At 65.3% G+C, this 16717-nt stretch overlaps 2 protein-coding genes across 3 annotated transcripts; both read right to left on the reverse strand.

Annotated features, from left to right (window-relative positions):
- Nucleotides 1-107: 107 nt before the first annotated feature.
- On the reverse strand, nt 108-5169 carry HAPLN4 (hyaluronan and proteoglycan link protein 4). Its single transcript, XM_075444189.1, has 5 exons — nt 5057-5169; nt 3794-3911; nt 3020-3382; nt 1950-2252; nt 108-1266 (listed from the first exon to the last, which is right to left on the reverse strand). The coding sequence occupies exons 2-5, from the start codon at nt 3909-3911 to the stop codon at nt 929-931; spliced, it is 1122 nt and encodes a 373-aa protein (XP_075300304.1). The 5' UTR covers nt 5057-5169; the 3' UTR covers nt 108-928.
- Nucleotides 5170-6385: 1216 nt separating this feature from the next.
- Nucleotides 6386-14734, reverse strand: TM6SF2 (transmembrane 6 superfamily member 2). 2 transcript variants are annotated; one of them, XM_075444188.1, is made up of 10 exons: nt 14617-14734; nt 10433-10536; nt 10224-10321; nt 9887-9990; nt 9390-9472; nt 9058-9182; nt 8396-8497; nt 8188-8280; nt 7985-8104; nt 6386-6676 (listed from the first exon to the last, which is right to left on the reverse strand). In XM_075444188.1, exons 1-10 carry the CDS (start codon nt 14706-14708, stop codon nt 6470-6472), a joined length of 1128 nt encoding a protein of 375 aa, XP_075300303.1. In that variant the 5' UTR covers nt 14709-14734; the 3' UTR covers nt 6386-6469. The 2 variants fall into 2 exon arrangements, with proteins under 2 accessions (XP_075300303.1, XP_075300302.1); XM_075444187.1 differs by having other exon boundaries at nt 10433-10539.
- Between the last annotated feature and the right edge of the window lie 1983 nt (nt 14735-16717).

Here is a 16717-nt window from a genome sequence, read left to right on the forward strand (position 1 = left end):
GCAGGGGGTGAAGGGAAGAGCTGGGGGGGGGGTCAGCCCAGGGTCCCCTTGCACCCGAGATGCCCCTCGAGGGTGGCACCAGCGAAGGAGACACGAGAGCCCCCGGCTCAGCTCTCAAAAGCGGTCGAAGCTTTTATTTCATCTACGCCCAGCTCCTGCGCGCCAGGGCTGCGCCAAGCCGGGTGCCGGTGCTCGGCCGGCAGGCGCAGGGACGGCACCGGCCGCTGCTGCACGAAGCCAAGCGCGAAGGAGCTGCCCCAGCTCCGGGCTCGCCGCCGGCGGCATTCGGCTCGCCCAGCAGCCCCGCAGGGTGGCCAGCGGCGAGGGGGGTCTGGGGGGGCTGCGTGTACCCCACCATGGCTGCCCACATTGCATGAAGCCAAGCCCAGCGCCTCTGGTCCTTGCCCAGTGCCAACGTGGGATTTTGGGGATGGGGGGGTGGCAGGGCAGAGCCCTGCCCGTCCCACGATGCTGGCTGCCCGCAGCATCTCCCGGGGGGGGTTCAGTGCTGCGTGGCCCCAGGGACACCACAGAGCTGGGGACCCCAGGCATGAGGATGAGGATATTGGGGGGCTCAAGCCTGTGTTTGCTCCGGACGGGCCTTTAGCACATGCAATAACGCTGATCGAGAAGCAAGAACTGCAATGAGCTAGGGAGCCGGCCCCGGATCTGAGTGTGGGCTCCTGACGCCGCTCCCCTCCCGCTGCCTCAGTTTCCCCAAGCGTCACCAGGCTTCATCTGCAGCCTGTGGCGCAGCAGCCGCAGCGGCATCGCGTGGGCCCCTCTCCCAGTCCAACACAGGGGCTGCCCGCAGCTCCCCGCGCAGCCCCGTCCCAGGAGGCAGCGATGCCGGGGAGCCCAGCGCATTGCAGCAGGGTGGGGGGGGTCCCCAACTTAAATCTGGGGATCCTCCCGGTGAGGCTGAATCTCAGACATGATTGGGGTGCCCCCCACCCAGCTCCTTCTCCGGAGCAGCCTCGACGGCTTTTTTGAAGCAATAAACCCCAAAAAGCTTGTACTTCTTGTCCGGGAAGCCGAGGTTGCGGACGCCGGGCTCGCGGCCGCCGCAGCGGGCCCGGGGATTGACGATGGGGTAGCGGATGCTGCCATCCTCCAGCCAGCCGGCCTCGCAGCGGTCCAGCAGCTGGATTTTCCAGGCGGCATAGAGCTGGCCCACCTTGGCCACAGCCGCCCCGTTGTTCTTGCAGGCCTGCACCGCCTCGGCGTAGCTCAGCTTGCGGTACGTCTTCAAGAAGTAGACTTTACCTTGGGGGGGGACACACACATAAAGCGGGGGCTGTCAGGGTTGGGGACCCAGCTGCAGCATCCCGCATCCGCCACGGCACCAGCACCCGTGGGTGGGATGGGGCAGGGATGGGGCTGAGCGGTACAAGCCCTGCGGACCCCCCCTCCCCAACACGTTTCTTGGGGGGGGGGGGAAGGGCTGGAGGAGGCGAGCGGCTGGGTGGGCTCTGGGGACCCACCGCCATGGCACGGGCAGATTTATGGGGGCTGCGCGGCTTTGGCCGGCGATGGCTCCTCGTGGCGATTACACTCACTATTTATCCTGCCTGCCACCATTAAATAAACATCAGCAGAGCCCCCCCGCACAGCCCTGCCAGCCGCGAGGAATTTACACAGCCCGGGAGCCCTCCCGGCTCCCATCCGTCTTGCATGGCCCTGGCCTCATCCATCACCTGGGCCGACGGCTGCTGCAGTCCCCTCGGTCCCCTGCTCCTGCCTGGGGGAAGATGGGTCTGGCTAAAAGTGGGTGGCTCAACCCCAAGGGTGATGGGGCTTGATCCTGGCTGGGGGTCCCCAGCACCAAATCCCCTCTCAGGAGCCCAGGGAAGGCACACGCGGCCGCGTCCCGCTCTCACCCAGGGCTAAGCATGGACCATCACGGGAACCCCCCCCCCCCAACAGATCCCTCATCCCCTCATCGTTACCGTTGAGGTTGGAGGTGAAGCAGAAGGCATCGTAGTGCTCGCTGTCCTTGTGCCGATAGCCGTAGTTGCGTACCCCCACCGGGGTGTCCTTGCGGCCGCACTCCTCGCGCGGCCGGGAGATGGGGTACTGCACCGAGCCGTCCTCCAGCCACCCGGCGTTGCACCAGTCCATGCCCTCCAGCCAGGCCTGGTGCAACTGGTCGTGCGAGGCCAGGATGCCGTCCTGCTCCAGGCACGCCTGCTGCGCCTCGTGGAAGTTCAGCGTGTAGCGACCCAGGCGCGGGTGGTAGGGGAAGATCACGCCTGGGGGGGGGGGATGGAGAGGAGGGCTGGGGTCTGGGGGGGGGGGGGTCCCCCACCTTATTTTGCAGCCGCACCCAACGAACGGCGTCATCAGCGCGAGGCACCAGGAGGTGGTGGGGAACGGGGGCTGCTGAGGCCGCGAGAGCCGGCTGCACAGCCCAGCGAAGGCGAGCTGCCGTCTGCTTGGGGAGTGGGGGGGCTCCAGGCTTTCCTCAGTACCCCCAAAGCCCCCCCAACCCTGTGACCTGGCACCCTCGGGCTCCAGGAGCTGCTGCTCCGGGACCTGGGGACACCAGCGGTACCCACGTGGGGTAAAGCCAAGCCCCGGGTGTCCCCGGCACGAGCCTGCACCGGCTGGAGCAGCACAGCTGAGCCTCCTGAGCCCCCCAAAAAGGGGTTTCCCCCTTCCCTGGTGCCCCCAGCCGCAGCAGCCGGTCCTCAGAGCCACGCACGGCACCAACGCTGCCGCCACATCCCAGCACCCCCCCCCCCCCCGGTGCTTTACGAGCCTGTGCCGCTATCTGTCTCCGGCGTTTATTAGCTGCCAGCCCGTAAACCTGGAGCAACAATAAAAGCCAATAACGGAGGCAATAAACCACGGCACACGCCGGGAAAAACAACCGGCCGTAACGCAGGAGCAAGCCCAGCTCGGGGACGTGGCACCGGGAACTGTGTCCTGGCCATCCCGTACCGGGTACGGGGAGACGCGGGGTCCTCCTCCCTGTCCCTGTCCCTGTCCCTCCTCCCCGGCACAGCCACGCCGCTACCTTCGAGGTCCAGCTTGACCATGCCGGTGTCATCCTCGAGCTCGTTGGTGACCTCGCACTCGTAGCGGCCGTAGTCTTGCAGGGTGACGTTGCGGATGATGAGCGAGGCGTCGCCGAAGCCGTCCTCCTGCAGAGCCGTGCGGCCACGGTAGGTGCCGAACGCCCGCCGCGCCTTCCCCAGCGCCACAAACACGTCCACGAAGGCCATCGGCTCCGTCACCTTGGTCCACTTGAGGCGGATCTCGGCCGGGTCGTGGGCGGACACGTCGTAGTGGTACCGGCAGGGCAGGATGATGGTGCCGCCCCGGTGCGTCACCACCTTCCCCGGGGCCGTTTGCACAACCACGGCCCCGCTGTCACCCTCTGCGAGGGACACCGAGCTCAGGGGAGTCCCTGTCCCCAAGCTTGCCCCTGCCTTCATCCCCGGCAGTGCTGGCACACAGGCAGGACCCATGGCGGGGACAAGGTGGCCTGAGGGCGTGGGACAGGCGGCGGGGGACCACCTTTGGGGAGAATTTCCCTCATTTGGGGGCGATTTCCCACCTTTGGGGGCAATTTCCCTCATTTGGGGTGAATTTCCCTCATGTGGGGGCTTTGCAAACCCCGAGGTGGTTTGGGCAGCTCCTGGGCACCCACACGAGGGATGTCCCAGAGACCCTGATCGTGCTCTAACGAGCGCTAAACCCAACGGCCTGACGGCTGCAGGACGGCTGTCCCCGTCCCGTGGCGGGGGGCCAGCCCAGCTCCCCACTGCGGACCCCCGTCCCCACTCACCCATGACGTGGACCACCTTCTTCCGTCCCCGGGTGCTGGGCAGTACGCTGGAGGTGAGGATGCTGGCGAGGAGCAGCAGAGCTGCCGGGCCGGCGGCCCAGGGGCCTCGGGGACGCATCTGGGGGGGGGGAGCAGAGCCCCTGAGCACCCACTGGTGAGCAAACCCAAGCTCTGCCCGACCCCCGGCCTCGGCAGCCCCCCCGGCAGCGATGCCGGCCCCCAACCCACACCCCACGGGAGAGGTGTGACGGCCGGGGGAAGGAGATGCCATCACCCACCACCACCTCTCACGGGGAAGCCCCCCACCCAGTCTCCCACCTCAACCTCCAAGCAGATGGGAGGCGATCGGCAGCGCTGGATCCCTCATCACCCCCCTCCCACCAAGCATCCGCCGGCCGTGGGGACCCCCGAGCCCCCAGCCTGCGCTGAACTCGGCTTCACCGGCTCAGTTACGGCCGGGATGAATATTTGATGGCAGCCGCGCTGGGCCGGATGGCGGCAGTTATTTATGGCACATCTGGACACCCAACTGCTGGCGAGGGAGGGGGCTGCAGCTGCCGGAGCCCCCCGGAGCCCCCCGCCACCTGCTCCCCCTCCCACAGCTGGGGGGAAACGTGTATCAGGACCCCCAGCACCCCGGGGGGCTGTGCTCCCCCCAGCCCCAAGTCCTCAGAGGTGCCCCCGATCCCAGCCCAGGCAGCCTGGGTGTGTGCCCCCCCCCCCCCCCCCCCCCCCAGTGGGAATGAGCCCCGCCGTGGGGCTGGGGAAGGGGAGCCAGGGCTTGGCTGTGGGGCAGGGGGAGCGGGGCAGCCCCCACTCCGGGGGTCCCAGTGCCCGGTCGGGGGCAGGGGGAGCGGGGCAGCCCCCAACCCGGGGGTCCCGGTGCCCGGTCGGGGGCAGGGGGAGCGGGGCAGCCCCCACCCGGGGGTCTCGGTGCCCGGTGGGGACCAGGGGGAGCGGGGCAGTCCCCAGCCCCCCGCCCGCCGGCGGCCCCGCTGCCGGTGCGGTGTTGCAGTGCGGGACACTGCGGCGGCAGCCCCGGGGCTGCGGGACTCCGGTGCCCGGGAGCGGGAGCGCAGCGCGGGGTAGGGGGGGCACCGGAGGATACCGGCCGGGCCGCGCCCCCCCCCGTTCCTCCCCCCTACCCTTCCCCCCCCCCCCCCCCCGCCGGGAGCAGCCCTCGCCCGAGCTGCCGGTACCGAGGGTCCCGTCCCGGCTCCCCGCACCGCAGCGAGCGGAGCCGCCGCAGCGTCCCGCACTCACCGTGTCTCGGCGGGAGGGGCCCAGCCGCAGGACCCCCCTGGTGCCGCCGGTGCCGCCGGTGCTGCCGGTGCTGCCGGTGCGGCTCCGCGCAGGGGGCGGCACCGGGAGCTCGGCCCGGCCCTGCCCCGGCTCCCGGCGCTGCGCAGGGCCGAAGGCTCGCCAAGGTCACGGGCCCGCCCGACCCCGGTACCGGGCACCCCCGGTACCCCCGATATCCCCGGCACCCCCGGTACCCCTGGTACTCCCGGTATCCCCGGCACCCCCGGCCCCCGGCACCCCCGGTACCTCCGGTATCCCTCGTATCCCCGGCACCCCCGGTACTCCCCGTACTCCCCGTCCCCTCAGCTCCCGGCACCCCTGGCACCCCCAGCACCCCGGTACCCCAGTACCCCTGGTACTCCTGGTACCCCCGACAGCCCCTGTACCCCCGGCCTCCAGTACTCCCAGTAACCCCGGCCCCCGGTACCCCCGGCAACCCGGTACTCCGACACCCCCTGTACCCCCAGTACTCCCGGTACTCCCGGTACCCCCAGCACCCCCGGCCCCCGGTACCCCCGGTATCCCCGGTCCGAGCTGCGGGCGGGAAACCCGCGGGGTAGAGGAGGAGTTTTGCAGGGTAAATCCCCCCCCGGCCCCCACAAGGGCAGCCCCGAGCCACTGCCGGCATCCCCACCCGTGTGCACCCCCCCCACCCGTGTGCACCCCCACCCGTGTGCACACCCCCCCTCGTATGCACCCACCCACCCGTATGCACCCACCCACCCATGTGCTCCCCCCCCCCCCACACGCCCGCACACCCCTGCCCACCCGTGGGCACCGCGGCCTCACGCAGGGGGTCCCCGCCCCCCCCCCCCCCCGCCCGAGGCTGAGCTGCAGCCAGAGCAGCGCAGGCAGTGGGAGACCCCCGCAGCCCCCCACACCCCACGGGCCGGGGTCTGGCAGCTCCTCCCAGCCCCCGGCAGAGCGTGGGACCCAGTGGAGGTCGTGGGGGGCCGGTGCGGAGCCCTGGAGGCTGGCACGGGGGTGACATCCCCGGCTGGAGCACGGGGGCGGGGGTCCGAAGCCATACCCTCACTCCTTTATTTTGTAAACAGTGTTTCCCTGGCACAGTCACCACTCCCACATCCCTCCAGCGTGGCCAGGAGCACCAGGGTGGGACAGGGCCCCCACGGCCCCTGGTGACCTGCCAGGAGGGGAGCCCGGCTCCCACAGCCCCCCACCAGCGAGACCCCCCGAGCCTGGGCTGCGGTAGCAGCGATGTCCCTGCGGAGCACCCCGGGGTCCCCCCAGCATCAGGGGACACGGAGAAGGAACAGAAGCATCCTTGGGGACACCTCTGCCAGCCAGGTCCCACCTCGAGCTGCTTGGGGAGCGGTGGGCCGGGCAGGAGCCCCCCGGGCCGGGCAGGACGGGTCACTGGTGCTTCTTGCCCGTGGCCAGGCTGGCCGGAGCGGCGGGCAGGAAGAAGGCAGGGCAGCGCAGGCAGCGGAAGGCCAGGAGCTGGGGGCCCAGCGCGTAGAGGAGGTTGGTGAGGAGGAAGCTCCACCAGACGTCTTCGGGGGTCTGGTAGGGGAAGGGCGTGCGGGCATGCAGCGAGGAGCCCAGGTGGGAGAACTGAGCCTGGGGAAATAGGGCAGGGGGTGGCGCGGGGGGCGGGGGTCCCCCAAACACCCACCAAAGGGTGTTCCGCAGGAGCGCACCCAGCGCGTCCTATCTATAGACCTGCAGGCTCGCCCCAGCCTATTTCTGTCAAACTCATCCCCAGCGCCGCGAAGATCCACCGAGGCCGAAATAATTAGCGGGCAGCGGCGGCGGGAGCTGCTCCACATGCAGCCACGAGTGCGGATTTGTCCCCCCCCCAGGCTCAGCCCCGGCCCCCCCCCGGCTTGCTTGCTCTTGGCTGGGACCGAAACCCAGCCCAGGGGTCACAGAGTCACAGCATGGTGGGGGTTGGAAGGGCCCTCTGTGGGTCACCCAGCCCAACCCCCTGCCCAAGCAGGGTCACCCAGAGCAGCTGCACAGCACCGCGGCCAGGCGGGGCTGGAATATCTCCAGAGAAGGAGACTCCACAGCCTCCCTGGGCAGCCTAGGCCAGGGCTCCATCACCCTCAGAGGGAAGAAGTTCTTCCTCAGGTTCAGCTGGAGCTTCCTCTGCTTCAGTTTGTGCCCGTTGCCCCTTGTCCTGTCGCTGGGCACCACTGAACAGAGTCTGGCCCCATCCTCCTGACCCCCACCCTGCAGATATTTGTAAGCATATATTAGGTCCCCTCTCAGCCTTCTCTTCTCCAGGCTGAACAAGCCCAGCTCCCTCAGCCTCTCCTCATAGCAGAGATGCTCCAGTCCCCTCCTCATCCTCATAGCCCTCCGCTGGGCTCTCTCCAGTAGCTCCTCGTCTTTCTTGAACTGGGGAGCCCAGCACTGGACACAGCGCTGCAGATGAGGCCTCACCAGGGCAGAGCAGAGGGGAAGGAGAACCTCCCTCGCCCTGCTGCCCACACTCCTCCTAATGCACCCCAGGATCCCATCGGCCTTCTTGGCAGCCAGGGCACGCTGCTGGCTCATGGTCACCTTGTCGTCCCCCAGCACACCCAGGTCCCTCTCCGCAGAGCTGCTCTCCAGCAGGGCCGCCCCAAGCCTGTACTGGTGCATGGGGTTGTTCCTCCCCAGGTGCAGGACCCTGCCCTTGCCCTGGTTGAACCTCATCAGGTTCCTCTCTGCCCAACTCTCCAGCCTGGCCAGGTCACGCTGGATGGCAGCACAGCCTGCTGGTGTGTCCAGCACTCCTCCCAGTTTGGTGTCATCAGCAAACTTGCTGAGGGTACACTCTAACTCTTCATCCAGGTCGTTGATGAAGAAGTTAAACAAGGCTGGGCCCAGTACTGACCCCTGGGGTCCCACCGTGTCCCCCCGTGACAGGGCAGCCCTCACCTGCGCGACCGCGCCGGCACACACCAGGCTCCAGTCGGGCAGCCAGGAGCAGCCGGGCAGCACCAGCCCGTAGACGCAGAGGCAGAAGAATGGGAGGACGTAGAACATGTAGATCAGCATCTGGGGGGGGGGACACGGAGAGGGTCACCCCATCCCTGGTGGCACAAGGGGGAAGCTCCAGTCCCCCCCTCGCCCCTACTCACCTGCACTTTGGGGTAGGCGACGGGATCGCGCAGGTACGGCTCGTGCTGGTAGATGTACTCGAAGCACGAATCGGCGGGACAGTCCAAAACCACCTGGGGACGCAGGGAGCGGAGGGGAGGTGGGCACGGGGCAGATGCACCCACTCCGGGACCCCCAGGGGCCCCCCAGAACCCCACAGCCCCCCCGGTGCAGGGACCCGGCGCTCACCATCCCCCTGAAGAAGGTGAACGTGGCGGCGAGGAGCAGGAGCAGGACCAGCCCCGCGTCCTGGGGCCGCTGGTACAGGCGTTTGCGCTGCTCCTCTGCAACCTGGGAGAGGGGGAAACGCTGCGTTTTCCTGCATTTTCCTGCATTTCCCTGCATTTTCTCGCATTTTCCTGCATTTCCCTGCATTTTCCTGCATTTTCCTGCACTTTCCTGCACTTTCTTGCACTTTTCTGCACTTTCCTGCACTTTCCTGCATTTTCCTGTATTTCCCTGCATTCTCCTGCATTTCCCTGCATTTTTCCTGCATTTCCCTGCATTTCCCCCTGCATTTTTCCTGCATTTTACTGCATTTTCCTGCATTTTTCCCTGCATTTTCCTGCATTTTCCTGCATTTTCTCCTGCATTTCCCTGCATTCTCATGCATTTTCCTGTATTTGCCTGCATTTTCCTGCACTTTCCTGCATTTTCTTGAATTTTCATGCATTTTCCCTGCATTTTCCTGCACTTCCCTGCATTTCCCTGCATTTTCTTGCATTTTCCCGCATTTTCCTGCATTTTTTCCTGCATTTTTGGCTCGTCGCCCTGTGGTCTGGCCCCGGGAGGGGGGTAAGGCTGACGGGTCCTGGAGCAGAGCCCCCTCCCCGCTCCGGCCCCCCGCTCACCTTCTCGGGGCTGAAGCACGGCAGCGCCTTGGGCTGCTGGAAGAGCCTCGCCCCAGCCCAGGCGGGGATGAGGACGTAGGGCAGGTTGAGCAGGAAGGCAGGGCTGAGGTCGGAGCTGTATTTCCCTGGGGAAGGAGAGGACGGGATAGGCACGGCAGAGCGCTGGGTGCCCAGTGTCAACAGTGCCGCTCACCCCCAGCTCAGCACCTTCCTCTCTGCCCACGGAGCGGGAGCCCGGGAGCAAACCCGTGGGCAGACAGAGGGATGGAGGCAGCCTGGAGGGATGAGGAAGGGCTGGATGTGGAGCCCAGCCCCGCTCCGCACCCCCGTACCTATCAGGTTCCCAAGGAGGAAGACGACGATGCTCATCATCAGCGAGCCCAGCCAGAAGAGACCCAGGTTCCTGTAGCTCTTTCTGCGGAGATGTCAGGATCGGACCCCTCTGCCGGGCTCAGAGCTCCCCATCCCTCAAAACTCGGGATCCTCCAACCCCTGCGAGCCCCTCTGAGCTCCCAGACCATGACGATGCCACATGGAGTTTGGGCACAAACTGAAGCAGAGGAAGTTCCGTCTGAACACGAGGAAGAACTTCTTCCCTCTGAGGCTGACGGAGCCCTGGCCCAGGCTGCCCAGGGAGGCTGTGGAGTCTCCTTCTCTGGAGATATTCCAGACCCGCCTGGACAAGGTCCTCTACAGCCTACTGTAGGTGGCCCTGCTTCGGCAGGAGGTTGGACTAGATGACCCACAGAGGTCCCTTCCAACCCCGACCATTCTGTGATTCTGTGATTCTGCGGAACCGCCTTGCCTGCCCCTCGCCCTCCCCGCTCACCTCCGGCCGATGGCCACGATCATGGCGAGGTAGAGCCCGTAGTGCACGACGCCGTCCCAGTAGCAGATCATGATGCCGTGTGCCGTGCGCAGGTAGGGCTCGCCCTGCCCGTTCAGAAGACAGTGGGTCATGTGGGGTGGGGGAAAACACCTTCCCACACCCCCTCCCCACGGGACACCGCGGGAGCCGGGGCTGCTCCATGCACGGTCCCGCTGCGGCAGGAGCATCTCCGGGTGCAGGAGCAGCATCCACGCTTGAGCTGGGTGCGGGGGGCTGCTCGCTGCACTGCCGGGGCGTGCAGGAGCCCGCGGTGGGGTGAGATGGGGTGAGGTGGTACCTCTCTGACGAAGACCTCTGCGAAGCCAGAGATGTAGCCATCCTCCTCCAGCGAGATGATCAAGTCAACGGCGGAGATGAAGGAGAACACGACAAACACTGCGGGAGAGCGGCCAGCTCCGAGCGGGTCCCAGGGCTCTCCCCGCATCTCAGCGCTCCGCTCCCTGCCTCGGGATCAGTCCCCACACCTCAGGGTGGGGGGGGACTCACCGCAGAAAAGGGGGTCCTGGAAGTGGCTCACTCCGCTTACGAAGAAGACGATGGAGAAGAGGACGATGAGCACCAGCACCGCCGTCAGCATCAGCGCCAGCGGGCTGCTGCAGGGCATGGGGATGGGTTCACGCACCCAGGGGATGAAGCCCTGTTTCCCCCAGTCCCAGTGAAACACCCTTTGCCCCCCCCCCTCAACCCCCTCTCCCAATTTTGAGAAGTCTCCACCAAGGCAGGGGATGGATCGGAGCCTGCACCCCAGCACGGGTCGGGTCCCACGGCGGTACAGGGTGCTGCCCGTCCTTCGGAGGGGAAATCATAGAATCATAGGTTGGAAAAGAAGACCTCTAAGATGATCAAGTCCAACCATCAACCCAACTCTGCCTTGCCTACTAAACCATGTCCTCAAGTGCCACATCTACACGTTTTTTAAACACCTCCAGGGATGGTGACTCCACCACTGCCCTGGGCAGCCTGTTCCAATGTCTGACCACTCCATCAGTAAAGAAATTTGCCCTAATATCCAACCTAAACCTCCCCTGATGCAACTTGAGGCCATTGCCTCTCATTCTACCGGTAGTCAACAGGGAGAAGAGACCAACCCCCACCTCACTACAGCCTCCTTTCAGGCAGTTGTAGAGAGCAACAAGGTCCCCCCTCAGCCTCCGCTTCTCCAGAATAAACACCCCCAGGTCCTTCAGCCATTCCTTATAGGACTTGCTCTCTCCAGGCTCCGAAATCACCCCAGGGAGGCAAAGCCCGGAGGAAGGCTGGGTCTGACCCCCCTGGCGTGGAGGGGGAAGGGGCTGCATCGCCCAGGCTCCTGGTCCCCAGCTGGACCAGCCCTCTCCATCTCCCGGCCGTGGCGATGGGCCGCTGTTACGAGAGAGCGGGGAAACCGATTATAAAGCAAATTGGTAACGAGGGGACAGACACTGAAAACATGTCCTAGGAGAGGGAGGAAGTTGGGGGGAAATCTGTCCCAAGCTTCTGCACCCCCTCCTTGCATTCGCTGGGAGAGCGACAGCTCTCGTCTGGCCAATGCTTCTGCTAGGAGACACAGAGAAGGTGACGGTATTTTTAACCCTGTCACCAGAGAAAACCACCAGGTAAAGCTGTGGGTGTCTGGCTGCGCAGACACTGGTGGTGATGGCTTCTCAGAATCACAGAATGTTCGGAGTTGGAAGGGACCTCTGTGGGTCATCTAGTTCAATCCTCCTGCCAAAGCAGGGTCACCTACAGCAGGCAGTAGAGGACCTTGTCCAGGCGGGTCTGGAATATCTCCAGAGAAGGAGACTCCACAGCCTCCCTGGGCAGCCTGGGCCAGGGCTCCGTCACCCTCAGAGGGAAGAAGTTCTTCCTCGGGTTCAGCTGGAGCTTCCTCTGCTTCAGTTTCTGCCCGTTGCCCCTTGTCCTGTCGCTGGGCACCACTGCAAAGAGTCTGGCCCCATCCTCCTGACCCCCACCCTGCAGATATTTGTAAGCATATATTAGGTCCCCTCGCAGCCTTCTCTTCTCCAGGCTGAACAAGCCCAGCTCCCTCAGCCTCTCCTCATAGCAGAGATGCTCCAGTCCCCTCCTCATCCTCGTAGCCCTCCGCTGGGCTCTCTCCAGTAGCTCCTCATCTTTCTTGAACTGGGGAGCCCAGCACTGGACACAGGACTGCAGATGGGGCCTCACCAGGGCAGAGCAGAGGGGGAGGGGAACCTCCCTCGTCCTGCTGGCCACACTCCTCCTAATGCACCCCAGGATCCCATCGGCCTTCTTGGCACCCAGGGCACGCTGCTGGCTCATGGTTAACCTGTCGTCCACCAGGACACCCAGGTCCCTCTCCGCAGAGCGAGAAACTGCAGAAACGCCCAGCTCCCAGCCCCAGCTCCCAGCCCCAGCACGGCCGACGTGCGGACGGGCGAAAGGTCAGCCATCCCCCTGTCCCGGCCCCCCGGCTCAGGACAGCTCAGCGCTCATTGACGGGAGGCTGCGACAGCACCCCGCTCGTGTCTGCCTCGTGCAGGTGGAATTGTCCCTTCCAGGGACAGGGATGGGGACAGGGACAATGGTTGGGGAGCGCAGGACCCTGCGCTCGCGGACGGGACGGGCTCGGCAGTGCTGAGCAAGGCTGAACGTGTCCTCACCGCGTGCACTGAGCATCCGAACCCAACACAGATACTCTGGAAAAAAAACACCTCAAAACAATCAAATAATTGAAGTGTCACCGCCTAAGTGTGTTCTTACTGGTGCATAATTAATTACTACACAACTAATTACTCCCACAGAATGATTAATTCAAAATCCGAACACGGATGCCGCGGCGGAGCGGCACAACACCGGGCTCCTCCGGTCGCCGTAAGCCGTGACGGTGCGTGTGACGGGGCTCGGGACACGCCGGCAGCGGGGCCGCCCCATGCAGACACCAGCACCTCGGAGTGCCGCGCTCCGGGCACCCGGCTCACCCCGCCACCGCTCGTCCCGTAGCAGGGACTAATTAAGAAACCGAGGGACGTACCCCCTCCGCACCCCCTGCAGCGCCCGGGCCGGGGCAGAATGGCGTTAGGGGCTGCAGGTTGGGGGGGCTGGTGCTCCCCGCGGCTCCAGCCGGTTTTCACCCGGGGCCGCAGCGTGCGGAAGGGCCGCGGGTTTCACGGCGACGGATCCCGGAGCTCTGGGCTGCGACAGAGCGGTGCCGCGTGGGCTGGAAGAGCAGGAGGAGACCGAAAAGATGGGAATGACAGCGGGGAGAGCTTTAAGTAGAGTTTGTCAGGTGGCCAGGAGAGCCCCAGCTCTGCGATGAAGAGAAGTTTGGCCGGTAAAGGGAAAGCAGAAATTAGCTATGAAAAGGAACGTATAATGAATGAGAGAAGGAGGGTGATGGGGCCTAGGAGCAATGAAAGGATAGAAAGTGCGGTAAAGCGATGGAGGAATAGTAGTGCCCAGTGACAGGACAAGGGGCACCGGGCACAAACTGAAGCAGAGGAAGCTCCAGCTGAACCCGAGGAAGAACTTCTTCCCTCTGAGGGTGACGGAGCCCTGGCCCAGGCTGCCCAGAGGGGCTGTGGAGTCTCCTTCTCTGGAGATATTCCAGACCTGCCTGGCCGCGGTGCTGTGCAGCCTGCTCTGGGTGACCCTGCTTGGGCAGGGGGTTGGGCTGGGGGACTCACAGAGGGCCCTGCCAACCCCGACCATGCTGTGACTCTGTGATTCTGTGAATACAAAGGGAAAGCCCACAGCCGGCAGGTCCCTGGGCGTGAGGCTGGAAATAAAAGTACCCACAGCGTGGGTTCATCCAAACGAGCAATAAAGCAGCCGGGACGCGTCGGGGCTCTGGCCGGCTCCCAGGGAGCTGAGCCCGGCTGGCACCGAGTCCCCGAGGTGAGGGGGATGGCCATGGCCGTGCCGAGCAGCCGGAACGCCGGGGCACGGGGAAGGGGTGTCGCAGAACCGAAAGCGGGGTCGTTATCAGGCTGCGTGATGGCGGCGATGACGAGGGCAGCGTGGAGGGGTGGCATCGGCCATGCTGGGACAGGGTGGCCAGGGGGGGTGGCTCTGGGAGGGGGACGTGGGGCTGGGAGGGGTCCCCAGTGCCCTGGGAGGCACGGCCGTGTCCGAAGGGGACACCCAGTGCCGGGGGTCCAGTCCCTCTGGCCCCGGGGGGCGGGGGGCTGGAGAGGATGCTCACAAACCAGGGAGGTGCTGAGCACCCCGATTCCCAGGGGATCGGGGCTGTCGGCGAGCCCCGTTACGCTCCGCATTGTGCAATGAGTCCGAGCAACCCCGCTGCGCGTCTGGTCACCGATAACGGGATTTAAAGTCATAAAGGCAGCCATGAACCACATCGGCAAACTCCCAGCCCGCAGCAGCCTTTCCGCGGGCTCAGCCCGGGTGGGAGCCGCTGGACCGAGCCCCCGGATTGAGCCCCCCACCCCAGGCTGGACCCCAGTCCCAGGACAGACCCAACACCCTGCCCTGGACACCGCTCCCCGCTCCCCAGTTCCAGACCAGCCCCAGTGGCCCATCCCAGCTGGGAGGGCTCCCACCATCCTCGGGCAGAGCCTTGTCCTGGATGCTCCCTCTGGTCCCAGACTGGACCCAGCACCCAAGACCAGCGGAGGACAGGACCCAGCGCCCTGGCCCAAGCTGGACCGCAGCATCCCGGCCCCAGAGCTCTGTCGCGGACCCCCACTCACTCTGCCAGGGCGGTCGCGCCGTTGACGCCAAAGGCCACGGGGACGGCGAGGAGGGAAGGGACGAGTGCGCCCGGCACGGCGGGGAGCTGCATCCCCGGCCTGGCCACTGGAGCCCGCGGACTTCGGCCCCGCTGTCGCGAGCCGGCAGCGCCCTTAAAGAACCCGAGCCGAGCAGGGGGCCGGGGAGCGGAGGGCTGGGGAGCGGGCAGCCGACACGCCTGTCTCCCTGCAAGGGTCTGTGCTGGCCTCTGCCTTGAGAAACGGCTCTGGGGAACTGGGGACCGATAAAACCACTCCAGAAGAGGCTTGGAAAGCTCAGGAACGTGATTTTGGTGGTTTTTTTCCAATTCATTCTGGAAGCCTTAAGTACTGAAAAGCGCCAAGAGGACGCACGGCGAGAGGGCGAGAGACTGAGCGGGGCAGATGAAAGCCGACGCTTCATCCCTGCCTTTAACAATGCGTTGAACCGAGCAGGGAGCAGAGTTTTGGGGTCTCTGCACCCGGCTGGGAGCCCAGTGCTCCCCTGACCTCCTCCTCTCTGCCCAAAACATGGGTGTCTACCTCCCCGCCAGCCCGGGAGAGACCTGGCTCTGCGGTCCAGAACCGGGCACTCACTTCGAAACTCCCACGGTACCGAGCAGAGCCCCAGTGCGGCCGCTCCACCTTCCCCCTTCCTCCCAGAGCCCTCGCCAGCGTGCTGCCACGTCACTCTTTTGCCCTCTTGCTTCAGAGTCCGGGGGCTGAATCAGCTGCCCCGCACTTTGCCCTGGGCTCGTTCGTTCCTCCGCGCTGGAGGAACTCAAACACACCTCGTGTGCCTCGTCAGCACGGAGCTTGCGAGCAGGCTCGTCGCTGATGAGGAAAGGCTCGTTAGGCAGCGCTCGATCAGCCTGCGGCGAAGGGAGTAAGGGGGGTTCAGGGTGCAGGGCTCAGTAATGAGACGGGGCTTTGCGGCTGAGAAACCTTCTCGTACCGGGAGATGTACAAACAGCAGCACGACACCCCGCAAAAAAAGAAAGGAGCTGAAACCAGGCAACGTGGGGTGACTCGAAGCGACAGCCTTCAGATCCTCCAAACCCTGAACCCGCAGTGAGCATCGCTTCAGCCTTCAGCTCTCGCCTCTCCCCAGGCGGGCGATCCCACGGCGCGGCCACTCGCGCTCAGCCACCTGCGCACCCGTGCTGCTGGCCGGGCATCTGCACGGCCTCCGCATGGCATCCAAGCGGCTGGCACCGGCAACCTGCTCTTTCACAGAATCACAGAATGTTCAGGGTTGGAAGGGACCTCTGTGGGTCCCCCAGCCCAACCCCCTGCCCAAGCAGGGTCACCCAGAGCAGGCTGCACAGCACCGCGGCCAGGCGGGGCTGGAATATCTCCAGAGAAGGAGACCCCACAACCTCCCTGGGCAGCCTGTGCCAGGGCTCCGTCACCCTCAGAGGGAAGAAGTTCTTCCTCGGGTTCAGCTGGAGCTTCCTCTGCTTCAGTTTGTCTTTGATCGAAGAGAGTCCAACTCCAGTGACCTTCTGGGCACGCCGCAGCAGCTGCCTGTTTGATGCGGTTTCTGAAGACCAAATCCCCGCCCCGCAACTAACGATGGCGACAAGGACTGCGCTGAGTGGCTCGGGGTTTCTGCAGCCTGACCCCTGCCCGCTGCCGGGCACGGGGAACAGTGCCTGACTTTACAACAGCGTACGAAAAAACAGAGCAGGGAAAAGCAGCTACTGCTGAGCAGACTTAGGCAGAGAAGGGAGTCGGGAAGACCAAGGCCGCTGTGTTGAGATCAAGGGATGAGAGAACTCTTGCCGGCTTGACGTCAGCGAAGTCCACAGGGAGCACTGCCAATTCAGATCTGCTCTAAAGACCCGATCAGCCACGGCAGCATCTGCCCGCTCACCCTGCCTCCAAGGCCACGCCGGCACCAGCTCGCCGTCCGTCCTACTACCTACACCTGGAATGAAGAGGCTGCAAATGGCTCCTCTCTCCCGCATCCCCCCCAAGACCCACACTTCTATAAAACCCCCACGGTACTCCAGCAGCCAGTCATCCCGAGAAAGCAGCCCAGCAGCTCCAGCTCGGGCCAGCCAGGAGCCACCACGACGGG

Source organism: Opisthocomus hoazin, chromosome 27, assembly GCF_030867145.1.
Source record: "Opisthocomus hoazin isolate bOpiHoa1 chromosome 27, bOpiHoa1.hap1, whole genome shotgun sequence".
In the NCBI taxonomy this organism is placed as follows: Eukaryota; Metazoa; Chordata; class Aves; order Opisthocomiformes; family Opisthocomidae; genus Opisthocomus; species Opisthocomus hoazin.